Source organism: Leiobunum rupestre, chromosome 1 (assembly GCF_980474605.1).
Source record: "Leiobunum rupestre chromosome 1, qqLeiRupe1.1.hap1, whole genome shotgun sequence".
In the NCBI taxonomy this organism is placed as follows: Eukaryota; Metazoa; Arthropoda; class Arachnida; order Opiliones; family Sclerosomatidae; genus Leiobunum; species Leiobunum rupestre.
In genome coordinates, this window is record NC_143384.1 from 44188029 (window position 1) to 44214809 (window position 26781).

At 36.9% G+C, this 26781-nt stretch overlaps 1 protein-coding gene and 1 long non-coding RNA gene across 3 annotated transcripts; one reads left to right on the plus strand and one right to left on the minus strand.

The window, feature by feature from the left end:
• Positions 1–710: 710 nt before the first annotated feature.
• LOC149963041 (uncharacterized) lies at positions 711–4527 on the plus strand. Its single transcript, XR_016480177.1, has 3 exons — positions 711–846; positions 3308–4034; positions 4339–4527. It is a non-coding gene; the product is annotated as an uncharacterized LOC149963041 (long non-coding RNA).
• A 3325-nt stretch (positions 4528–7852) lies between these two features.
• Positions 7853–20225, minus strand: LOC149963042 (puromycin-sensitive aminopeptidase-like). 2 transcript variants are annotated; one of them, XM_090180348.1, is made up of 19 exons: positions 20153–20225; positions 19129–19281; positions 18982–19066; positions 18722–18921; positions 18554–18661; positions 16498–16698; positions 16322–16418; positions 14941–15089; positions 14713–14877; positions 14456–14560; positions 14200–14355; positions 13200–13415; positions 12989–13123; positions 12709–12928; positions 12405–12547; positions 12286–12342; positions 11964–12224; positions 11838–11885; positions 7853–9076 (listed from the first exon to the last, which is right to left on the minus strand). In XM_090180348.1, the coding sequence occupies exons 2-19, from the start codon at positions 19255–19257 to the stop codon at positions 8945–8947; spliced, it is 2607 nt and encodes an 868-aa protein (XP_090036474.1). In that variant the 5' UTR covers positions 19258–19281; positions 20153–20225; the 3' UTR covers positions 7853–8944. The 2 variants fall into 2 exon arrangements, with proteins under 2 accessions (XP_090036474.1, XP_090036473.1); XM_090180347.1 differs by lacking the exon at positions 20153–20225 and adding an exon at positions 19862–20046.
• Positions 20226–26781: the final 6556 nt, after the last annotated feature.

Sequence of the window (26781 nt, forward strand, 5' to 3'; positions counted from 1 at the left end):
TCAAATATAAATTTTGGTAAGTAGTAAATTCGGATAGGATTTTGGGATTTTTATCAAATAGGAAATTCAGGATTTCATTTTTATTGAGGACTAAAATTTGTTTAAGTAATAAATTTGATCGATATTCATCAAGCAGGGCAATGCTTTATTAATAAGTAAGAAATTCGTTTTCTTTTCATAGGGATTTTTTACCTAATAGGAGATTTTGATTTTTCATTGAGTAGGAAATTTAGATAATTAGAAGAAATTTCAAATTTTTTGATTTTTTTTTCAATCTCAATGAAACAGTGCGTACCTCTACGAACTGGGTTTAAATTCAAAAGGAAGGCTAAACTAAGAAGCAGAGAAAGGAAAATGCCATAGATATAGGAATCGTATATAAAGGTCTAGATAAAATATTTCAAAGGGAGTGAATACGGAGGTGACAGCTAGCAGAAACGTGTAATTTCTGCAGGCTATCCTAATAAGACGCTATCTATCGGTAAGAAAGCTCGTGCTATCGTCGCGAGAGCCATAATTGTCTAACGCTTAAAAATTATACTAAAAGTCACCAACAGATGGTGTCTAAAGACTTCGGCCTGCGGAAAGGTCAAGCACTTAGTACTAAAATGCTAAGAGAGCTCGCGCTCTTGGTCACGTGCCTTCCTCGGTGTCTGCTAGGTGTCAATTCCGTATTTTATGTTAGGCTTAGACGCCCCGAAATTTATCTAGACCTTTATATACATTTCTTATATCTATGGAAAATGCTCAAGTGACGTTCGTCCATAATGATAACAATTTAGTATTGTGGAAGCTATGAGAGGAGTGAAGGGGACAATGGAGAATGTTTCGTCTGCAGCGTTCATTGTAAGTGTCTGTTTTATTATTTTAAGCGTCACATTTGGTCTAACTAATGTTCAAAGCGAAATAGTATACACAAATTATAGTGTCCCTGGATATAACTAAATTTATACAACAAAAATCATCTATTTTGATGATAACGCAATCTTTTAAAGGTAACACTCTGTGTGGGCTGTAGCCCCCTTGTTTTTCCACTGTGCACTAGAGTCAAAATTAATGTTACGAACAGTCTAGTTTTGAGGAACTTGCTTGGGTTTTAATTCGGAAAGATTGACAAAGAAGCATTACATTACAGAAGGTAATGTCCAACAAGTTGTGTTATTCTTTTAAAGGGAAATTAGAACTTCCGTAAAGCCGCTAGGAAATTAGAACTTCCGTAAAGCCGCTAGGAAATTAGAACTTTCCGTAAAGCTGCTTGGAAATTAGTATTTTCATAAAGCAGGGGGAATTCGGATAGGATTTTGGGATTTTTATCAAATATAAATTTTGGTAAGTAGTAAATTCGGATAGGATTTTGGGATTTTTATCAAATAGGAATTTCGGTAAGTAGTAAATTCAGATAGGATTTTGGGATTTTTATCAAATAGGAAATTCAGGATTTCATTTTTATTGACAAAATTTTTTTTAAGTAATAAATTTGATCGAGTACCCGACGAAACAGAATTAAACGCACTCTTGCCAGCTGAATTTTCTCACATAGGTAGCTTTTAGTTGTATTATGAAAAAGAGATGGCGATGGAGTCTATCGCGACGCTTACGGGCGGGGGAGAGACAATTTCCGAATTTTCCCGATCCAACGGCAGCAGGCGCTAAAGCGTCTAGCCAATGAAAAACGTACACAAGAAAAACCACTTTTGACGGGTTGCTTTCTCCTTGTGTGGAGTGTTGTGTTTGTTGCTCCTTGATGCCCCAAAGAGTTAGAAATCAGTCACTCCAGGGGGCTGGAAATCCTCTCTTCGCTACCTTTGGCTGTACAGCGTAGTTAGAGAAAACTCCGCTACTCTCATTGCAGCTACTATCTAATAGAAAAAATTTAAAGAAAATAAGTAGTCCCGAACTCGACGCTTACACAAATTTTGAGCTTGCGAGAGTGCGTTTAAGCTATTGTCGTAGCTACGGCCTAAAACATTAGAAATTGCTTTTAAATTTCAATAAAATTATAATAACCAAAAAAAGCCATATGTTTAAATACGAAGAATAAGCAAATTACGAAAAAAGCAAAAGCAGATGGCGCTACCATTGTCTTATATTTTTCGAAATTTCCTTTAATTGTCCGATTTCAAAATAACGTTTTTGAGCGTGTCAGTACCTTTACATTGTGAGGTATTGCAGCCATATTTTAAAATTTACCTATTTTTATACCCTAACATGACGGGATATTTTTACGCGCAAAATGAATGTTAAGAGCCACTAATGTACTCAAGTTTGATATAGGACCGATTATTACCGTTTACCTAATTTAAAGATAGATCGATAGAAACTAAAGTTAATTTCAAGTCTGATATTTAAACCATATTTATTTAATATGTAGATCATAATCAGATTAACGCCAGTTATAATATAAAAATCTGGAGAAGAAATATTAGATTGAACTTAACCCTAATTGTAATCCCGTTTCGGCTGCGTTGTTTAGCGAAGTAATTCGAAGAGGGTTCGGCGGGTCTTTATAACCATATGTAACATAATCACTCATAATTAAGTATGCCATAAAAGCATTTTCGTTAATGAAACCTTGTTCACGGGATATAACGTAAATTACGTCAACTTTACTGATGGGAAACGGAGGTTAGTGAGAATTCCTCGCGCGTTTCTGGCTTTGCCCGTGTCAAGTTTAGCTCGTGCCTTGCGATCACATGATTTCATTTCCATGGTAACCTTTTCAATAGCGCAAGGATTATAAGCATTTTTGAATTTTTGGGTCCGCTCAATGTATGTTCCGCGTGAAACAAGGTCTCATTGATTTTTTTTCAATGGAAATGTTATACAGAGGCATACTTATGAGTAATTATGTTACATATGTTATAACGGATAAAGATTTTTCTTGGTTTTGTAGTAAACCTGGTTTATAAAGAGGTAAAAAGTGATTGGACAACACTACATCAATGGTAAAACGTCCATACTTCCACAGTTCATGCTTGTTACTTGGTTTTCGTGTATTCTGTTTTACAAGATATTACCCGTTGTGTTATAAGGTTCTTGTTAACTACTTCGTATAAAATATCATTGACACCAATAACTAGTTTTAAACGCAGTTCAGGGTAATAGCGGTTACGCCTGTATTTCCTGATAGAGGGATAGGAGGAAGGGTTTTCACAGGTAAATTTTAATGTTACAGACGTAACATATTAACCGTTCAATTTACTCTTGCATGATTACTAATTCAATATAATTAAATAATATTTTAAAAATGATTTATGTTTGTTGTTGAACACTTTTGGGACATAACAGAAGTTTAGCTAACCCCTAGGAGAATTTAAAGATACTGGATAGCAACGGAAAGAGTGACAAAGAATGGAATTCTAATCTACTGAGACCGTTTAAACCCATTCGATCGGAGCTGTTGGTATACAAGTCAAGAATGGTCTTGAGGGGATCTCATACCAGAAACTCTAAAAACGAGATATCTTGAGCTGGCTCACATTGGCCCTGAAGGAATAGTTAAGACAAAAGCACTTTTAAGAGAGAAAGTCTGGTTCCCTGGAATAGACGACGGAGTGGAGAACCTGATAAAAAATGGTCTCGCTTGTCAGTCGACGGTGAAAGAAGTCAAGTATGTTCCACTAGCCATGACGCCTAAGCCAACACCTTACTCTGGATTTCGCTGAACCATTTTAAGATAATCAGCTAATACCCAAGGCACCACCATTAATTCAGGTGGCCGGGAGGTATCTTATGGTCTTCTCAAAGATAGCCAGTCGTACATGTTATAGATTCGCTTACTTGCACCGTAGTGATTGAGAGGTGGGAGACCGCGTTCGCTTTGTTTGGTTTTCCAGAACGTTTAAAAACTGACCATAGACCACCGTTTAACTCAGCCGAGTTTATTAGCCGACTGAAAGACTTTATAGATACCACCATGAGAACGTTCAACGCTGAACAAGTTTGTTCAAATTGCCAACATGCAAAAGAATCTTGGAGTAAAGCACTACGTTTATTTTTGATATCGTACAGAAGTACACCACACACGACTAAAGGTAAATTACTTTTGGGGGGAAAGATGAAAACCAGGTTTCCAGATACGGAAATATTGAGGCCGAATGATGATTTCGATATTCGTCAAAGGGATCATGATCAGAAAAATAAATTCAAAGTGGGTGAGTGGGAAATTGTCCGTTAAACAAAATAAAACCAGCTCACTTCGTACTATGATCTAAATCCCTACCGAATAACCGAGATTAAAGATACTTAATTGGGTCAAAGCAAGTAGAAATTGTTATACTATTGAAATAAATTGTACTTTCATCAAAAAGCAATACCTATTGACATCAGAACGTCTAGGTGATGACGCTCACCAAGAAGAGGTTCGACCAGGCATTGAACGAGATCGTGGAGTACCAGTAGAGCGGCGACAGCTTCCTGCTAGGGTCAATATGGGCCAACTTCGAGGATGGTACGATGACTTCGATATGCGCAGACGTTCATAAGTTCAAAGACGTTAAATTTTTCATATTTCTTTCGTTTGTTTGTTAACCGTTGTATAAATAATTTGAATATGTATATATAAAATAAATATTTTGAAAAAAGAAGAGATGTAATATGTTTACGGTATAGACTACTAGATGGCGATAGCCACTCAGCCCAGGCCCGTAGCCAGGGGGGGCCCTCCTAAAATATGGTTCGCCCGCTCTATATCGATGTCCTGGCTACGGCCCTGACTCAGCCATTGGTGATAATAGATTAGTTCAAATCGCGTGATTAACACGTGACTATGACGCCCTGTCGCGGAGTAGATGAAAAGGAAGGGTCGTCTACGGACAGGGAGAATAAAGGTTGTTTGTTTAACACTGTGTCTGTCATACTTTAGAACAAAGAACACTACAAGGCTGTGTAGCGTAAGAATTAGCATGATCCACAGAGTAAGATTCGTTAGTCTAATTCGTACGAATGGTCAAATTTATCCAATAAATAAGACACAACCGGTTGCGGATGAAGAGCGAGATTGTAAGGCAGACGACCGACGCAGGTTGGCCAAGTGACCTCCGCGATGACACTTAGGGCACGTAGACGCGGAAGCGGGACATCTGGCATGGTTAAATCACGGTAAGAGAACGAGTCAAAAAATCATCAAAGTGCTGATGCAGTTAAGGTTTCGTGTGGTAAAATATGTAGCGAGAAAAATCTGGATTATTATGTGGTTCGAAATAAGCGTCGAATGCAGCATAAATTTGGTCTAATATAGGGATTTGACAATCGTCAAAGCTATCATAAATCTTCGACCAGATGGGCCAAGCGTATAAAGAACAGTGACTACTTGCGTTTCAGCCAGATTAGAATACAAAATTTATTATTACATAGATTAACCCATTCACATAGAGTGGAAGGCCCTATGGAAGCACATGAAACATTAATCCTAACGGGCCAACTACTTTTCGCTGCGTGAATAAATATAGTCCGAAGAGCGACGGTGTTGTTTTTACATTTCTTAGAGTATAAACTGACTTTTTTATCCAGATATTGTATATGACCTTTAGGCCAACTTGTTTATTTCACGCCTCGAAAACAAGACGTTACGTACGAAAAGTATTCACAGGTTTCAGTGATAGCCTTCCACTCTATGTGAGTGGGTTACTCTATGGATTATTACTTGCCATTGTGCGTATTACACAGTTTTATGTTGTCTCGAAAACAAATTTTAATATTTACATAGATAAGGAACATTCGTTTTTACACACAGTTGGTGGGACGTTTTATACATATACTAAAATTGTGTCCATTCGAAGTTTGTTCCTGGGTATTTTGAGACGCTGAATAAAGATCTGAATTTGGATTCTATTTCTATACCCGGTGCATTATTTGAAATGAAAAACGCTAGCACAAAACCATTTTTTCCATATCAGTCAATATATACCCAGAGTTTTCGCCGTCTGTTAGATTTCCCCATGAAAATGGCACGTTTCTGAGTATTTTTGGGAAAACTATTATAGGATTATAAAGGACTATATATGCTATTTAATTTACTAACTTTATGCATTTAAAAACAAAATCTATATTTAGAGAAATAAATCTTTGATTTTCACTAAAAATCAGTGGCGTAGCCAGGATTTTGTTTCGGGGGGGGGGGGGCACACCATTGAAAAAAAAGTAAAAAATAAAAATATTTGTACGTACGACCATACGTTTCGGGGGGGCATGTGCCCCCTGGCTAAGCCAATGTTAAAAATAGGAACTATTGAACCATTTTATCACAAAAATATACTAGTAGCTACCCGTGTTAACAATAACAAAAGTATAGACTGGAATGACTTGGTATAGGAATTTGTCCTATAGCTAATTCTAGCAATTTAGCTGAGTGGATGATTTGAAATGGGCAAAATATCAAAATTATAGGATTTTATAGGACTTTTGGGGGATTTTGCTAAAAATATAGGATGTTATAGGACATTTTTGATAATATAGGATTTTATAGGAATTATAGGACCTCTGGGGGCCCTGGGCGTACAAAATCTTAGATATGGTCAGCAACTTCACTTTTATACTCTTCAGAAGAGCAACAAAACATAAACTACTTAAGTCATCGATTAGCGTTAAAATATATTTCCTCGCCAGATGCTGCTGTCTGCATTGGTCCTCAAAGTTCGGTATGTATCACAAAACCCAGAATCCAACTTGGCGAAGACAGATTTTTCGTTCGTCATGTGTGCTTTCGCCTCGCAGTAACAGGACCTAAGTTCGATCCCAGTTTGTGGAACCTAGGAGCAAAAACACAAGGAGAACGCAGCTAGCCTTTAAACATGCTAAAGCAGTGTTGTGTACAAATTTTATTGGACGAGCCTTTACGCTGAAGACAATTTCCGAATTTTCTCCTTCCGACGGCAGCAGGCGCTAAAGCGTCTAACCAATGAAAAATGTACGCAAGAAAATGCACGACTTTTGACGGGTTGCGTTCTCCTTGTGTGGGCAGTGCTGTTTGTTGCTCCTAGCTGCCACAAAGCCGCTTCAATAGAAATACCCATTTCGCTGTATACTCAGTTGCAACTTACAGGTTAAGAAAGCCAATATATCTAGTACATTAGCGGAAAGATACGAGCACGAATTTCTGGAAAATCGAAAGCGGAAATTTCGAATTTGGCCGGTGTACGGTTGAATTTCTAAGTATACCTGCGCTAGTTATATAATTTTGGAAAATACAGACTATTGCGCAATATTTCCAAGTAATAATTCATTAATGAACACAGAAAAGATTTAAAAACAGTTGTAATAATTTATTTTCAGGACTTCAAGTGAGGCATACCTAAAACAATTCCGTTTGGCGTGTCCAGGGTAAGTATTCGCGACCGAAAACTATGGCTACGCCCCCTTTCGTTCGCCATTGAAAGCTAGATAGGTAGCGGCTAAAGCAGACGCTATTAGTTTTTCTCATCGTTATTCGTAAATTTGACTTAATAAATTACTCTATGGTTTTCTAAGGACGACCCACTCGCGAGTTGAAGGCTATCAGCGAAACTATAAGTGTATAATATTTTAACATAAGTGTGACCCTTCCTATTCTTCACATGCAAATTTTTTACTGAGAGCTATTCACAAGACAGGGTGCATTGCGTAGTCTTTGACAGTGCCTTGATTTTATTCTAGTGATGACATCACTCCGTTACTAGCTCTCAGTAAAATATTCCCCAATGTGACAAACTTATGGAAAATATTATAGACTTATGTTAACACTTTTCGTACGAACGTCTTGTTTTCGAGGCGTGAAGTAAACAAGTTGGCCTAAAGGTAATGTACAATATCTGGATAAGAAAGTCAGTTTATAAAAAATGTACAAACAACACCATCGCTCTTCGGACTATATTTATTCAACCCCCGCAAACCAGTTGGCCCGTTAGGATTAATGTTTCACGCGCTTCCATAGGGCCTTCCACTCTTATGTGAGTGGGTTACTCTATGGTTTTAAAATCGCAAGACAATCTATCCAAGCTTTATTTCAACCAGTTTATTAAATTATGAAAACAACAGATTTATTTATATTGTACTTAATACAATTTATGTTTATGGTCAATTAGCACAGGAAAAGCAAAACCAACATAATAGACCCATCAATAAAACCAAGAAAACCAAACTATTCCCAAGGATAAATTTATCAGAAACTTAAAGGGCATACTTCTTTTATATGGTCCTAGCAAAACTAAATAATATTTTGTACAATAGAATATATTATTTATTTTTGGTCCTAACTGTTAACACAAATAAAGAAGAAAAAAAGGCTGCTTTTGGAAAGAACAAAAGTAAAGCTAAGGCCAGCATCGACGCAGTAATCTCGCTTTGACTAAGTAGCCAAAAATTTTCTGGAACGTTGAACAAATTAACTATAAGCTTTAAAATATTTGACCTTGCAAAATTTGGTGGTGATTTGTCATGTGGCATGATCTCCCACTTTCTCCACTTAATACATAGGATTATCAAAGAATATAAATTATTTTATTATTTAATTGGTTAAGTATAACAAGAGTTAACTGTAATTTCAAGGCTTTGGGCCACCATTTTCCAAGATGATGATAGTAATAAGCATTGAAAACATCTTGGTTTCAAATCTGCATAGTTTTACATGGAAGTCTTTGAAATTTTCAAGTCTCAACAATACATTAATGGTTATTGTACCAATAACTGCTGTAATTTTTATCTAAATACCCACTAATTCTTAGTTTATGTATAGTATTTGGGACCTATACTACACTCCATGACATTTCAATACGGTTTGTGTAGAACCCAAGTTGCTTGTAATGTTTATAATTTTTATTGCCATTTTCTAAAATGGTTGAATTAGTGAGATCATACCACGTGAGAGAACGCACCAAAATTTATAAGGTCGCAAATTTTCAGGTCTGTGTTAATGTGCCAAACGTTCCAAAATATTTAGGGCTGAAATTCATGTACCACAAAACCAAAACTATTGCCCACATAAAAAATTATATATGGCATCTTTGTCTCGATTTAACCATTTAGAATTTAATCGTATAGTCTCCAAAGACTGTAAAACTGTGCGATCCGTTGCTGGAAAGTGATTTTTGGCGAAGAACGACTAGAAAAAGAACCATGAGATTAAAAATGTAAAACCTATAAATTACTCACATCTGTTAGCAGGAATACATAAGTAATTGGAATTATTTTAGGGTACTTTTTAAATGCCATTGAGACAGAATTGACGAGACTCTCTAGCTCATTGACATATACAATTTCAGCATAATAAAACAAAAGAGAAATTCTTAATTTAATTTTCTTCGCCTTTTTTGCATACTCTTAATAAATCAATCAAAAGGTAATAGAGCTTCAACATTGTAGTTTAGTCATTTAGCAAACGCTTCATAAGTTCCACGTCAAAATACTATAGAGGATATAGACAGATAATAATTCCAAGGATTGTTATGGATTCCCACTGATATCCTTCTGTTATTTAAGGGCAACGCAAGTGGCCATCCAGAGTGGTCAATTATCTTATAAATGAAACATTGTTAAATCGAAAATATCAACGTCAAACTCTCGGAAACTAACTCAGTTCTTTTCTCCATAGTAAAAAAATTAAGCTAAGCCTAAAATCCTGGGTTCGTTGGTGTCGAGAAAATCGAAATATTCGCGATTCAGAGCGAAATTGCACACCAAGGAGAATAAAGTTACCGCGCGGTTTAAAATCCTCCTTGGAAAACCAATTTACGACTTGTAGAAGAAAACATAGTTCCAAATCAAGCGCCCCCCCCTACATGGCCACTTGCGTTGCCCTTTAACAAAGCGCCTCTAATCATGGTCTATTTTCTGGAAAGGTTCTAGAAAAAACAGTTTTCTTGTATGCTCCAGAGACCATATAATCTGGTCCAGAATGGAGAACAAAAGTATTGCGTTTCTATTAATAGAAGGTGCCCCTACGTAGAGTAAAGAGTGGTTATACGAGATTTGGCTACGAACGGTATTTGGCGTTCAGGCTAGTAACATGTTATATTGGCATTGTAATAATTCATCATCATAAATACTTAGTATCGTACATAGTATGGTAATTAACGCAAGTGTAGGCTCTAGGTGAAGTAGCTCTTTTTTCAACAGATGTCGCTAGCGTTGAAATCAAAACAAGATGCTTAAGCTACATTTTGACCCAAAAGGCGGGATATAAAAGTACCCCTCGCGTTGATTGTCTCGTTTGTAAATTTTACAATAACTTAAATTATAAAAATATATTTTATATGGGATATATAATTATGGTTAAAGTTTACTAATTAGAGTAAAATTGGTCTAAATATAATAATCTATAATGGCTCTCTGACGATGTTATTGTTTCGCTATTTTGAATTTTAGCTTCCGTTGCCATTATTATATATTTCGCCTTGCGAAGACACTAGTTTAGAAATTTGAAGAATAGCCAAATCAGAAGAAATTATGCTGACGTATGGATTTCTTGATAAATATAATTCCGAAGCAGAATCATTGACAGATTATTCAGAAAGAATGGAACACTATTACCTGCTACACCTCAGTCCTACTCATTGGAAGAATGTAAAGTTAATCTAACATCCTTTTCATGGGTACGTTAAAAGAAGAATCAAATTGGAAGTCAACAAGGGTCGTAAAGCTATACTATCATTAATTTTTAGTAAAAATGAAGTATTCAGGATGATATACTACTATAAAATGTTGAAATTATAGGAATTTATAGGTAATTTTTTTGAAAAATAGGAAAAAATAGTAACAATTTGAAAATATAGGTACTCTGGGTGCCCTGCAATATTTTGTCTGTTTCTAAAAAAGCCACTGGACTTTTTGGGATATCATTTGAACGGACAAGTTCTACATCTGCAGAAGAGTAAAACAAAAGCCATTACTGACCACTCCAGAGCTAACGTATATTGAAGAACTATGATCGCTTAGGACTCGTCAACTATTAGCGAAAATTCAGACCCAATTTTTCGCAATTATTATCATTATTGTACACATTGTTGCATAAGAATACTAAACGGTAGTCTAGGAAAGAAAATGCAAAGTCATTTCAAGACGAAAAAGCAGCTTTGGTATCATCTTATCTCCTGTTACATAATTGGAAATATTCCTGTCCTGTGAAATTTCACCACTAGGAGTTGGAGTTATGTCACTAAACTCGTCAAGAACCAACAAAGGATTCTATCTCAACCTATTAGATAAATCTCTATATACTGTATAGGCTAAATTTGTTAATCGATTGCCAGACAGTTTTTCTCAAAAATGATTAGAGTGTATTAAGTGTACTAAAACTACGCTCTGAAATAATATTAGCAACATCATACAATTTTGAAATATTTTAGAGATCTGGGAATGGATGCTCCTACATCAATAAATCGAAAAACGCGGGGGGGGGGGCTAAAGCCTACTTCAGCCCACCCTTAGCGACCCTACTTCTGAAATTGAAAAGGAAGCACTGGCTAACGTTTTGAGTGAATAAATTTAGAGATTATCTCCTAGAACTTAACTTTACCTTGCTGACTGATTACCGACCATTAATCATGATATTTTCTTAGTCAAAACCAATTCCAGCAACAGCAGCTGGACAACTACGGGGTTGGTTTTTAACATTGGTAGCGTATAACTACTAGAACCGCTATAAGAAGGAAATCTCACATTCAAATGAGGATGGTCTAAACAGATAACCAGTGTCAACATAAGAATTTACAGTACCGAGCGAATTTGATTTTGCCATAAAAGAGCTCAACATGGAACCACTGCCTGTGAGTGCAGCAAAAACCACTAAGGATAATCACATAACATCCCTGCTCTATACTCTACTAGGGCGAATCATTAAAACTTCTTAATTTTTTTATTTTTACCTCAATTTCTAAGGCTTTTTCTTCGGATGCAAAATCTTCAGTAATACACTAGATATTCAGAATAAAAGATGACGATCTTTAAGCATAATCCTATTTTTATATAGATAGCTTTTAAAAACATCTTACCGAAACAAGCGTAGCGATCAGAAATCCACCCTTATAACGTGATTGAAAATCATCTTTTCTGTCCTTAAAGAAATTCCAAGCTAAATCTCTTCCATTTTTGTTTGCTGAAACTGACATGATAATGAAAATTGTATCTTGGGATCGCACATCAGAAGACATGGAAAATTCCAATGCCTCCGAAAGTTTTGTCTCGTCTTTAAAACTGCCTAAAGCCATTGATATACGATTTTTCTCTTCCTGTAAATCTGTTTCGTGGTACAGCTAAAATAAAAACTCAATTAGTCAAACAGTTTCTAAATGCACTGAACCAAAAGAATCTCACTTTCATCAACTTCTCAAATGTTTTATCATCGCCAGCTTTCGCAGCTGCCCTGTAGACCTATTGCAAAGAATTCCAAACTAAATAACAAAAATTAAAAAGAAGGTGGTGATAAGGCTTACAGGTCTTCGCAAATCAGCTGGCAAAATAGTGGTTCCCATAGCGTGAGCTTCAAAACGCCTCAAAGCTTCCGCAAGAACAGCTTTATCTTCAGCAGCAGCCAATTGAGTTATAACTAAACTTCGTAACATATTGTCTAAATGGCCTAAAAAGAAGCAGTTAGGATCTTTTTCCAGCACTATAAAACTACTCCAATTGTCAGAGGGAAATTTTAGATCCAGCCACTAGAAACGGTGATATCAGGAAACTATATAACCCTTCAGAGTTTTCTAGTGATTGAAAATATAATTTCTCATAATACTATACTTTCGCCTTTAATGGGTTCCCAACCAAGCTTGGCATGAATTTTAGCAAAGAAATTTTGGCAATAAGAGTGAAACAAGTGGTCAAAGTCAGTGTGAGATATAATAACACTCAAGGTAGAAAGACAGTTTGCCAAGGTTCTCCAAACAGTGTAATTGGTTTCAGTAGTATATGCCTCCATAAGTTTCAAAACCTCTTCTGTTGATTTTCTACCAGCTTTAACCTTAAAATTACGTTCAAATTAAAACACTCAACATTTTGATAATTTGATAGTATATTTTACCAAAGCAAACAAGTCGTTTTGCAGGCCTAAGCGATCTAATAATGGTAATGAGTGGTTTTCAATGACTGGCAAAAGTTTCGTCATCATTTCTTCAGAATATTGAACACGATAGAAGCCAACAATGCCGGGGTTAAGCTAAATTAAAAGTCATTTGAATTGGTATCATGGTATAAACGAAAGAACATGATATTTGTAAGGTAATTAAATCTACCTTAATCCAATCATCTTTACTGGCCTTTACTAAAACTTCGGTTTGGCGAGTGTTTAATAAAACTAGTTGAGCTTTCTCTTCAGGAATTGAAGGGGTTATAATACTTATTGGAACCATCCACTCATACGCATTTCCTGATTTATTCACTCCATCACTCACATATTTTTCTTGTGATAATAACAAGAGTTGATTTTCACCATCTTGTTTGGATGAAACCTTAGAATCAATGAAACGTTTTAGTGCCTGATTGTCACATTGAAAACGTTTCTGTTACATTTTCATCATACATCATTTTTGTAAGCTAAATTGTCATAAAAAATGGGTCAAGGCAACTGAGAACCAACAAATTGGTGGCCATCAAAGAATCAATTATACTAGTACAATAACAATAAGCTTAGAATAAAATTTTATATTTCAATAACAGTATTTATGTTATGTTTGTACTTAACATAATTTAATACTAGTATTAATTGATAAACATTTAATAATACTCGTTGAGACATAAAATATTTAGAGGAGTGATTGCCCAGAAGGCTGGAATGAAAGTGAGGATATTTTCCCATAAGAGGGAAGAAGGGTTTTTTACCCCTTATATGGATGGAGATATGGGCACCATCTATACATCATTGGTTTAGGTTTGCATATAAAACAAATTTAATTATAATATTAATAAGTAAAACCTAATAAAATTGTTAATAAAAACTTAAATGTTTTGAAAGTAACTAATATAAATATTGAATATCTAATTAAAAATAATTGCAATTTGCATGAAAAATCTGACTATATTAAGTTACTTGCTGACCCAGGCCTGTAATGGTGCGGTGGTTGTTGGCCTAGCTGATTATTATTATAATGACACCATTATATTTAATACTAAAAAGTAAAACATTTGGTATTGAATTCCTTTTTCAGTTGAGAGGTTACCACTAAAATTTAAACAAGCTACCAGAGAAAAATGGTTTATTCTCAGTTGTCTCTAAACGTTCTTGTTCTCATTTACCTGTATGACTGGAAATCCCATTTGTCTGGTCCAGGTACTCATTACAGCAGTCACAGGTTTACCACTAGTTTGTTCAAGGGCACTCCAGAGGTCTTCGGTAACAGTGTTACTGTACGCATGTTTTGTCAAATACAAATTCATACCTTTCCTAAATGCCTAATTGAGATAGTGGAAACAAACTCTTAAATAGTAGATAAACTTTTGTTTGAATACTGTTTTAAAAAATTCAACACTTAAAAAATAAAAAATATCTTACATCATCCCCAATGAATTTGTGAAGCATTCTAATGACTGCAGATCCTTTGTGGTAGGATATACTATCAAATATTTCATCTACTTCATCAGGATGACCAACTGGAACCTAAACAAGATAGACCAGAAGCTTCTGTTAATCGACAGCGTTAAAAAAACCAAATCTAGAGTAAAATTTAGGAATTTTAATCATATTGCACGTTGATATTAACATGGAATGCTAACAGAAGTAGAGATAATAAAAACATATCAAAAGTATACCTCAATTGGATGACTGTTTGATAAGGCATCTGATTTTAAAGCATCATTATATTGATGAATTACAAAATGGGACCAGATGTGGTAATCTGGGAATATATGATCTACAGCCAAAAATTCCATGAACGAGGCGAATCCTTCATTGAGCCATAAATGAGTCCACCATTCCTATAAAATAAATGAATCAGTTTATTTCCGTTTGACTGTATGCACTCTGAAGGGATGTCATACCATGGTTACTAGGTTACCAAACCACTGATGAGCAATTTCATGAGCTACAGTCAAAGCTATTCTCTCCTTTCCTTCGTGAGCAGTATTTTGAGGGTCAACTAACAGGCAGACTTCCCTGTAAGTAACTAAACCCCAGTTTTCCATAGCTCCTGAAAATATATTTAAATTATTGACCAAAATGTTTAAGTTTCTACCATTTATTCAATAATGGTAAACCTAATAGCAACGCACAAGAGGCGTCACACTGCATTGCTGACACGAGGTAAAGGTGAAATAGGAATACTTTTCTAAGAAATCAAAACTATATTTTTTTCCATAAAACATGATAAAAGCATCTCAAACTGTCTTGCCAGAACTTTGACAACAGCTTAGCCAGTATATTGAAAAACTAGTTGTAAGTTCAGTTGCGGTAGCAAAAACTTTATTTTATTTTTATAGCAATGTTTATGGAAAAATCTAATTAGTTTCTTTTTTGATTATCATTATTTAAGAGTTATCCAGGTTCATACCACTCAAGTTACCGAATTTTATGAAATTAGGTGAACAGGTGTAGTTATGTGTTAAACTAACCCCTGTAAAAAAAAGTGCTGAAAACTATTTTTCGAGGAGTTATATATAGGGCTAGTATTTTTTTTGGAAATTTTCCGTAAATCTTTTGCACTGCAACTGTAAAATGGCTATAGCTTTGGCTCTAAAAGATATAAATATGTGACTAACGGCTTATTTTCAAGGTAATGAATCCCGTGATAGGCAATATTTTTTTTTCAAAAATTTTGAAATTTTTTGAAATTCACTTATTTGCAGATACCCAAAATAGCTATATAAAGAAAAATTAGTTTTTTGGCTATTGTTGATTTAAGTGATCAAAATATGTATTGTATATGCATGTAATACTAGAACCAATATTAGTATAGATGATGTCCTAAGCCTATTGCCTGTAAAGGGGGAAAGAACTCGTTCAACCCCAGTTAAGGGAACTAGATAGGCAGTCTTAATTCAGCCCTCCTGTGAGGCAGACCTTTGTAACTCTTGTCTAGTATCTCATAAGTAATATTAAACTAGTAGATTAATTAATTATATTGTAGTTAAACACTACAATATGTTATCTGTAAAATATTTCCATGGGTTTTACAGTTTTAATATAGTTATTTTCCCACCCCAACCAATTTGGAATTTTTTTTTTCTGATTTTTCATATTATATAATATATAATAATTTGGATTTTTTTAACTTTTATTAGTTACCCCGAGGTGTACTTCACACTATATAAAAAAATTATTTCATTATTTGTCAGGCAAAAGTTCACTTCACCCCATCACACTTTTTTTTGTTAATTTCCAATGGCTTAGCAAAGAAAAAACTTTGGTTTAATAATAAATTACCAGATGCAAAGTCCGGAATGGCTATTAGATCCAGCTTTGGAAGTGGATACGCTATATCAAAATAATCTTTGTAATAAGGCAAACATTTCGTGGCCACCTTGGAAATATTAATAATCAAATTAATAATTAACACTATTATTCTTAACATATTACTTGTGTCTTAAACATTGAGTTACCTCTAACGCGAATGTTCCCTGTTCCTTTTTTCCTAAAGGCGTGTAAATTTTAATAAGAACTCCATCAGCCGATACTGCCTCAATGGAATCAAATTCTCCAACAACTACCGCTAGTAGATACGTCGACATTATGGGTGTTTTCGCAAACTTGACTTCCCTCAATTGATTGTTTGGTCCATATGGTACGTCACTAATTACATTCTACAGAAAAATACATAAATTACTGTTAACAATAATAAAGTATTTGAAATTTATGGCTCAGATCTTCCGAGTAAGACGAAATTGAGGGATAACAAATGTATTACTGTCATCGAAACTAAGCTTGGCAACTAAGTTCGTTATTACTGGCGTTGGCCGATATCATAATTTAACCAATATCTAACCAATTTTTGCTGATACTGATATTTTCCAATAAATTAGAAAAGCCAAAGATCAAGGTTAGTGGAACCAACTGCCTTGTTACTTGAGCATTAGTTTCAAAATATCGGGAAAAATCTATGGGCTAACCATTTCTAGTTTTTCTGAACACCAATCACGTAATCAGTGATTACATAAAGCATTACAGATATTATGATAATTACGAGGGTGATTACGGCAATAGGCGCGATTTTGGTGATTACAGAGTTATTACAGTGTGATTACAGTGAGCACAAGTTAATATGAATTGATAACAGCTTTCTAATCTGTCAATCTCAGCTGGCCGAAGTTTAAAATCTAAGGGAGATATGAAACACTACACTAGAATAATGGTAAAATCGCTTACAGTTAGTGTTCGTACGGGGTCAAAATAAAGTCGGGGTCGGGGTCGGGGTCGGGGTGGGTCTAACCCCGCGAAAAACAAGTCGGGGTCGGGGATGGAAAATTCTTTGTATTTATTAAGAATAGAAAAATTATCAAGTTTAGATAGTGTATCTTGTGTAAGCAAGCCTCGGAGCCTAGGGACTATTAATAATCGTCTTAGTCGATAGCTACGCCGCAAAATTTTCGTTTTGAAAACGAAAACATAGGAGAGAGTTGGCCTTTTTCGATCTATCGAAATCTGGCAGCCTTGCCTGCCTTCCGGCCTGTATCTCCATACCGAAAATGGCCGACGATTACGCCGCCGAAAATATTTTACAAAACTGATCGGCGGCATTTTTGACCGTTATTTTGAATTATCGACTAGGACTATAGTAAAAATAGATAAGATAGGTAGATTTTAAAATAGAGGTCTATAGCTTAGGCATTGTAATTGTTTAAATAAGTTGTTTTATAAATACACAAGTTATTTACAAACGTTGTAAATCCACACTCCTTAGCTGAGACTGAGAGAGTTCGAAACAACGGCAATTATGAAACTAAAACTTATAATCAAGCGTCAAGCGAGAGCTACGTCAGCGGCATAGCCGAAAGTCATTCGGATCATTCTATTGTCGCCCACGAAAAAAGGGGAGAGAAGGAACCCATCTATTTTATATTTTTAGGATTTTAGCGGGGTGCGTCGGCGCGAAAATTTAAAATTACACTACGAAAACATAACCCCGAAAAATGGAAAACCCCGACTTGATTTGTGACAGTCGGGGTCGGGGTCGGGGACAAAAGTCGGGGATCCCCGACTTTCGGGGTCGGGGTCGGGGTCCCCGTACGAACACTACGTACAGTGTCTACCCCCATTTGTTTCCATTTGCTACGCAAAAGTTGCATATCTCCCTCTCTGATCTTCACCCAAAAACTGAATCTCTTTCACCAGGAAGAGTTCAGTTATTCATGTCGAAAATATTGTGATAATCTGATTACAGCTAATACGAAAGTATTACAACGAATACAATGCGACTACATAGCTAGTACAAATTGATTGCAGGGCGATTGCAGAGAGTACTTAATGATTACAGAGCCAAAAATTGAGTACAAAGTGATTACGTAAACAATTTTGAACACCAATTACAGGAAATGGTTAGCCACATGGGAAAAATCAGAAAATTGGTAATTTAGACACTAACTGATTTATCGGTCAAATCATAAAATCGGTAGCTGATACCAATATCCTATCGATTTCGGCCCATAACATAGTTGTTACCATATTTGACAAGGCTAATCGATCTTTTTGAACAACAAGAGTAACGTCAAACGTTGCTTTTAAAGTAGGTTCATCCCAACATGGGAAAGCACGGCGAGCATCAGTTGGCTATAAAGAAATAAAATTAATGAAGTACTGTAGAAAGAGTAAGTTGTCAGATAATCTAACCTCAAATTGAGTAACAGCTAAGTGTCTCTCTTCTCCGTCCGGTGTTGTGTACTTTGATTTGTAAAAGCCTTTCATACTGTCATCAAGTTCTCTGTGAAACTGTATTGCTAGTTCTCCGTGTCCTAATGACAGTGGCTCACAAAATGTTATCTTGCATGTTTGATCTGATTCAATAAGCTCAACTTTATCTGACGTTTGGGCTGAAATTTTTTAATTTTTGCTACATTAACTGGTGTTTAGGATCCAAGTGTTTAATTTACTTTTAGCCAGCACATCTTTAAATTCAGCATTATCTATTGTTATACCAGCTGCGTTAAGAATAATGGTATTGATAATTTCTTTAACCTAAAAAATATCATTTAAAAAAACCTTTAAAAAATACATAAAAAGTAAACTTCTTGATTTACCTCGACTTGAATAGTAACTTTCCCTTCATAGTCAAGTTTCTTTAAATCAGGTTTTAGCCACAAATCATAATTTTTTGGAACAACTGATTTTGGAAGTCTTTCAAAATGTTTAGAACTTGGTTCTGGCATTTTGTGTATGTAACAAGATGTAACCTTTTAAGAGTAAAGAAAGTAAAATTTATAATACATTAAAATTATGTTAATTAAGTTAATTCGTATAATTCTTTGATGAAGATTAATTTTGTGGTATATAAATGGGTATTTAAATAATACTTGGTTAATCTTTTACTCCGTACTTTTGTTGTTTAAAAAATGAATTTTTACCTCTTGAATATTTAAGATTATTAGAATAATAATAATAAAACAGGTATTAGAATCCTAACTGTTTATCAACTTGCATTTTAAGTGCCATTAGGCTCCAAGGGAGAGTATTCCAAAGAGGGATGACCTTCTGAATAGGATATTATTTTATCACTAAAAGTGGTCACCTGTTATGCCAAACAGTAAGATTATCAAAATCTTTATAATGCAAAAAATTATCACAGCCCCTTTTTATCAATCTTGCTTGAGAAGACACAGTGAGGGACGGGGCTGAGCAGAGGGATAACAGTAGGGTAAAATTCACAGGGCTCATAAGCACCTGATTAATGAGCCTCTGACTATAAAATTTGTCAGGTAAGAGATACCCTACTTATTTTCACATTACAGTGGATTAAATATATTTTATATTTACCCTAATTACCCTCTTTTTACCGAAAACATTAAAAACAATCCCCCCTCCATAGTATCTCAAGAAGCTCTTGCTGGTAGGTATTAACATTTGTGGAGTTGTGCTTCAATTTTGGTTTAACAAGCGGCTTGGAAAGATGACAAGGCAAATGAATACGATTTTGGACTAAACATAACCATAGTATATGTATATGATATTAACGTTAAGGTAAAGTACCACGTTCAATTTATATTAAAAGCTTTTCAGAATGCGAAATAAATAAACACAGGAATTTGAAAATATTTTCATAAATACCTATTTTCCTGATATTAAACTCAAATGACGTCTGTCACCCGAAAGGAAAAGTCACGCACAACCGGATATCCGCTACCGACAACAAACACATTACGATGCGAATTGGATTACGACTAACAAAAATTGATTAAAGCCGCCGCCCACAGAATATTATCACTTTTCGGAATTCACCCTACGAAAATGCGGGATAAATTTTATTTTTTCAGAATATTCACTAAAATTGGTCGAAGTTTCTTTTAGCCAATGGCTATTTTGGCCCTTTTTTTTAGCATGCCGTCAAACACTATTTTACAAAAATAGAACAAAATAGGTGAGGGGTAAGACACTCTGCGAACTCGGTGTACACTGCCGTTCCCTTGACAGTGCTAAATGGAACTCGCGAACTCTTGAAAATATGTACCTTTAACAGTGCTAAATGCATGAACTCGGTGTACAGATTATCTGAGACTGTCTTACCCAAAGACTATATATACGCTTCGCTTACTAGACAGGCGTGCTCTATGGCTCAACCATAGAGATAGAAAAGAAATAGAGGCAGGGGCGTATTAACCATTAGGCAAAGTAGGCACGTGCCTAGGGCGCCAAAACTCTGATAAAGCCCCACGGTCCATGTACTTGGCTTACCCCTACTCAAAATAACACCGAAAAGGTTCGGGGAAACTAAAATATATTTATTTATTTATTTATTACAAACCGATACGCCCCTCCTTAGCTGCCCAATGCCAAGGGTCACCAAATTTTTCTGTGCCTAAAGGCGCCGAAAGCGTTAATCCGCCCCTGAATAGAGGCACTATTGTATCTGGCGAAATTGACCGCGAGTGCCGACCCCCTTTTCGCCAATGTAGGAAGCCTTGAGATGGGCAGATTACGGGGCGCCATCGACGCGCGGTGAAATGCCTTTTTGAAAATCAACTGTCATTTGCCTAATACTAGCATAGAAATCTCATAGGTAACTAGAATGCTGCCGTGTAACTGGCAAATGGGCCAAACGCCGTGGCAGACGATAGCCAGATCTCAGCCAATCAGAGCTCAAAGAGTGGTTCTGCCAAGAATTTAATGTCACCAGAGAGAATGACGTTACCTATCTCCCGCTATAGTAGCGGATCCAAGGAGGATTATTATCCTCCTTGGCGGAACCACTCTACGGCCTCTCATTGGCTGAAGGTTCAAGGCGAACTGACGTCAAGCTCGGCCGTAGGCGGCAGCATTCTAGTTACCTATGAGATTTCTATGAATACTAGTTACTCTGCCAATCGATAGATGGCGTTGCAAATTCTGGCCATCTCCGCTTTCATACATGACAGGCTTGGAAATAAGGTTTATTTCTAAACTGGTCTATTTGGCCAGTGACTCCCAACTCTTGAATTATTTAAGTTAATAATACGGTAGATAATTTTGAATTAATAAACTGGACCATGGACCAGTGAACCCCTAGCTTTTGAATAAAAAAACTGGTCCGAGCAATTAATAAACTGGTCTTTGACCCAGTGACCACCGCTTATTTCCAAGCCTGATACATGAGCCGGGGGGGGGGATGGAATTAATTTTCCCGGTCAAAAACAGGGGTTCCTCAACGCGGTAATCTTCCCTCTATTTCTTTTCTATCTCTATGGGCTCAACTTGCATACCGATTGTGGCTCCATCTCGTTGCTGGTCAAAATTTCCCCCTAGCTTGAGCTGTGTTACTAGTGGCGCCTCTAGCCGCGGGTCAAAATATTACCCCAGCTTTTACAGTGCTACAGAGGTGTTAACAGGTTTTTCCTAGGAACACGCCTGTCTAGAAAGCGAAGCGTATATCAAGGATTCTATATTTTTAGAATCCTTGCGTATATATAGTCTTTGGTCTTACCCCTCGAAAATAGGTTGAACTGGTTTTCGGTGGTTACTCAAATCGGGTGAAAATAGTGTGTGACTGAGTTAGTGACCACTATTTCAGCCTGTTTTTCGTGCCTCCATTTTTAGTTTCACATCGAATATATATTCGAAGTGACACTATTGTTATGGACGGAATGTCGTTAAGTGATTGTTGTTTGTTTGTCGTGGAAATTAACTAGCGACGACATGGTAGATGGAGCTGCGAAAAATAATTTCTAATTTTGACATCACCGGGATTCGAAGTTTTCGAACCGAGATTTCTGACCGCGTAGTCTCCAAAACCATAGACCAAGTAAGGGTACCCTTAGAACTCTTTGACGCGCACGCAGTGCCGTTAATTTCCGCCCACTCCGACCAACTCCCTTAAAGGGAGAGTGACCGAAAAAAATATGGTCTCATTCGATAGAATTCTTTGACGCGCACGCAGTGCCGTTAATTTCAGAGCCTTAATTTCCGCCCCCCTAAAAGGGAGAGTGATCGAAAAAAACAAGTTGGTCTGATTCGATAGAACTCTTTGACGCGCACGCAGTGCCATTAATTTCCGCCCCCTCCGACCAACACCCGAATGGTACGATATCGTACGCCACGAAAATTGTAATACGCCCTAAAAATTGCGATGAAATAATCGCACTGACGCGTCTTCAACTGATTTCCTATCTCCTATAAAACAAATCCGTCGCGAAAATGGTGCTAATTAAAGTGTCCAAAGCACATTTGCCCCGCGTAAAGCCAATGTCAAGGGCAGAGTTTTATCCCCGGATGTTTCCTTTAAAACGAAAATAAAAGTGGACAAAAACCTCTGACCCCCGCAAACACGTGGAGCCAATGAAAAGCGACCTTTCTGACGCGTGAATCTCGTCATCATAGCTTCCACAGGTTGGGCACCTTCTTTCCTCCAAGGGTCAAGTCTCATTTTTCACGCCGAGCGATACCCTTCCGCATCTGTATTTCAAAAATTACTACACCTATATTTCTTCTATACCTCTAAACTGTGTTCAGTTCTGTCAGGTAAACCGGGGTGCGCAATACCCCCCCTTTTTAGTTTCACATCGAATATATATTCGAAGTGACATTATTGCTATGGCCGGAATGTCGTTAAGAGTTTGTTTGTTTGGCGTGAAAAGCGACTACACAGTAGATGGAGCTGCAAAAAATAATTTATATAATTTAAATTATTGGCGACACCGGGATTCGAACCCAAATATCTGGCCACGTAAGCTCCGAAACCGACGCCTTTACCAAGCGAGCCACGCCGTCCTCTGCTATTATCATGCTTGAACTTTTAGCCTTGAACACTTTTATAGTTTGTATAGTTGGTCCAGAGATTTTCCGCCCTCTCACGCGTGCCGTTAATTTCCGCCCCCTCCGACCAACCCCATTAAGGGAGTGTGACCGCAAATAACAAGCTGGTCCCATTCGATAGAACTCTTTCCCGCCATCTCCAACCAGCTCCCTTAAAGGGAGAGTGACCGAAAAAAAGTTGGCTTGATTCGATAGAGCTCTTTGACGCGCACGCAGTGCCGGTAATTTCCGACCCCTCCGGCCAACCCCCTTAAAGGAAGAGTGATCGGGGAAAAAAAACAGTTGGTCTCATTCGATAGAACTCTTTGACGCGCACAATAGAACTCTTTGACGCACACAATAGAACTCTTTGACGCGCACGCAGTTCTATAAATTTCCGCCCCCTCCAAGAATTATGTTCGTCGTGTTTTGCTTACCTATTTCACCTTTGATACTTTCCGTCTATCAAACGATAGGAAATTACATGGCCTCAACAACTTTTGTATTGCTTTGCCCTTCCGCGTATCCGGAGGGTGGGCGGTGGCCACTCTTTAACATAGGATGGTAAGTTATATATCTAACGATAGGAAATCACATGGCCTCAACAGCTTTTGTATTACTTAGCCTACCTGTGTCTACTAAGGGTGTATGGGTTGCCCACCCGAATACACCGATGTGGAACTAATATTACGGCCTGGGCTGACTTGTTTCTGGCGAGATTAGTCTTCCCCGCGCGAGCGCGACGCACAGAATTTTGGCCGGTTTTTCAGGCCAACTAATTCGAAGGCTCAGGACCATCTTTAGCTTTACGGTGCCCCTGGGCTAATAATATCAGGTGCCCTTTTTCATATTGAATACTTTACAATTAAATTATAAAATATATATATATATATAAAGGGCCAGATGGCGCACCTTCGGAGCTCGGCACCCTAGGGCTTAGAAACTACCTATCCCAATGGTAGAGATGGGCCTGCGAAGGGTTATTTAGTTATTATAGAGGGGAATAACTGTTTTGGTCCAGGGAAAAAGGAGAAAATAAAAGCCGGCGAAAATAGCCGAGACTATATGAGTATTTGATCCGAAAGAGACGATTTATTAGAAACATGCTAATGTGTAGCAGAAAACAAAACGTTTTCTGTGCAAAAGGTAAGATCAATAATATCATTCCTGTTACTAGTAACAAAATTTGGTACATAAAGGTGGATGCACACATAGCCTTCGCGCGCGAAATTTCGCTGGCAAATCGCGTCGCGTCGCGTGACTTAAATAGAATGGAAGTCATGGCGCATGGGCGCAAGCGCGAAAATTCGCGGGCGAAATCGCTTGCGAACCGTATGTGTGTTTGGGCCTTTATGCTTATTAAGAACATGTTGACGTTGTTTATTGTTGACCAAAAAGATCATCACCACGTTGGTTGCAGTAACTGCCCCATGAAACATAGTGTACACTAGCGTCCCTTCCAATGATCAATTTTTAATAGGTTTTCACAGTGGTTCACCAGATTGGCAAACTCCTGTGATGGAGGAAACAGAGCATCATATTTAAAGTATGCAGATGCTAACGTGAGTTTGTCTTCCCCATCAGTAAACGAGGATACGATTCTTACAATAGTAGTATCGTTGGGTTGGTAGAATGAAGGAGGTAGAGCAAGAATACCCTTCCGCGCCAAAATACATGTCTTAGGTGTAGTCATGATAAACAATACCAGCATCCTGAGTGAGGGTGGTGAGGGCTACATCTAGTCCCTCCGCAGGAAACCTGAAACAGAATTGCCAAGGCTGCCCGACAGTGATGCAGATTAATCTGTATAACCTCCTCCTCCTCCCCACCTTGCCTTTTCCAGGAGCAGGTACAGAAGTTTGAAACGAATGGGAGTTTAACGCTAGGCTAATGACTGGCCAAACTGGCCAAACTGGCTACATGAATCCATCTGTTGGTGAAAAACCGAAACTTATGAACAAATCCCCCAATGAATGCTACCGGAAACTGCTTCGTAGATGGCAAGAGGTAGTATAGGTGGTAGGGGTGATCTTTTTCCCCGCCAGATAGCGTACATCCTAATTTTGATTTATCCCGGGCCTGTCTAGTGCTGTAGCCAATTGTAACTTAGGGGACCTTGATAGGCTTATGATCTAAGTTAAGCTTAGCTATGGCCTGCACTTACAAGGAGACTACCCGAGGTGTTACACACCGATTTTGTTCAAACTCAAGGGATTGGTAGACCTTCATGTAACTTGACAAATCCTAAAGGGCTTTTATTCAATAGGCAACGGTTTTGCCATGGCAATGAAAAATGCTTTTTACAACATAAAATAACATGGGATTTTGACCGATTTCCCTGTGAAAAAAATTAAAAAAATTGATAAAAATGTGACCAATTTTGATTTTTTTCGTCAATTTTTATCAATTTTTTTATAATTTTGGCATTTTAATTTTTTTTCCAATTTTGTAAAATGTTTCACGGGGGGGACCCTTGGAATCGGTCAAAATCCCATGTTATTTTCAATGGGAAAATTTCCATTTTAAGTTGTCAAAAACATTTTTCGTTGCCATGGCAAAACCGTTGCCCTTTGAATAAAATCCCTTTAGGATTTTTCAAGTTACATGAAGGTATACGAATGCCCCGAGTTTGAACAAAATCGGCGTGTAACACCTCGGGTTAGTCTCCTTGTTAGCTCAAGTTTTCCAAGAGGACTCGCCGAACTAGTGTACGAGAAAGAACAAAAGTACCGCTATTATTATTGGGGAGGTAGGCCAACCATTTGGAGGCCCCACCAAAATTATGGAGGCCCCTCACCACAATTTTTTCAAATTCGTCCATGTAGATTATTTAATTTTTTTAAGCAAGTGGTGAAATTTTGGGTAAAATGGGTACGCGACGAAACAATTAGAATTAATTATGAATTTAAACATTACTAAAAACAGAGTGTTTGTTGATCCTCTTTTGTGTACACGTTGGTACACTAACGAGGAGTGTACCCGAGGTGTAAATCACCGATTTTGATGAAACTCGGGGGGTATGTAGACCTTGGGGTAACATGAATTTTCACCAAGGGAAAAGTTACGCTGGGCTTCCGTTTTGCTACGGCAACCGAAAATGTTTTCGACAACTTAAAATGAAAAAATCTATATTTAAAAAAGCATGGGATTTTCTCGGTTTTACAGGGGGGGGGGTTTACCCTGTAAAAAGTTTTGAAAATTAAAAAATAAAATAAAAAATTTAAAGTTCAACTAAAATGCTAAATTTTAACAATTTTGGGTGAAATTGATCAAGTTTGGGTAAACTTAAACCAAATTTGGGTAAAATTGGGAAAAGTTCATTGAATTTGATAAATAAAGGAATATTTGCAAATTTTACCTAAATAGGGTATTGCCAATTATTTTTTTTTTTAAATCGACAACAATTGGCTAAATTGACCAAAATTGGGTAAAATGACCTAAAATGTTTAAAATTGTATAAATCGGGTTTAACC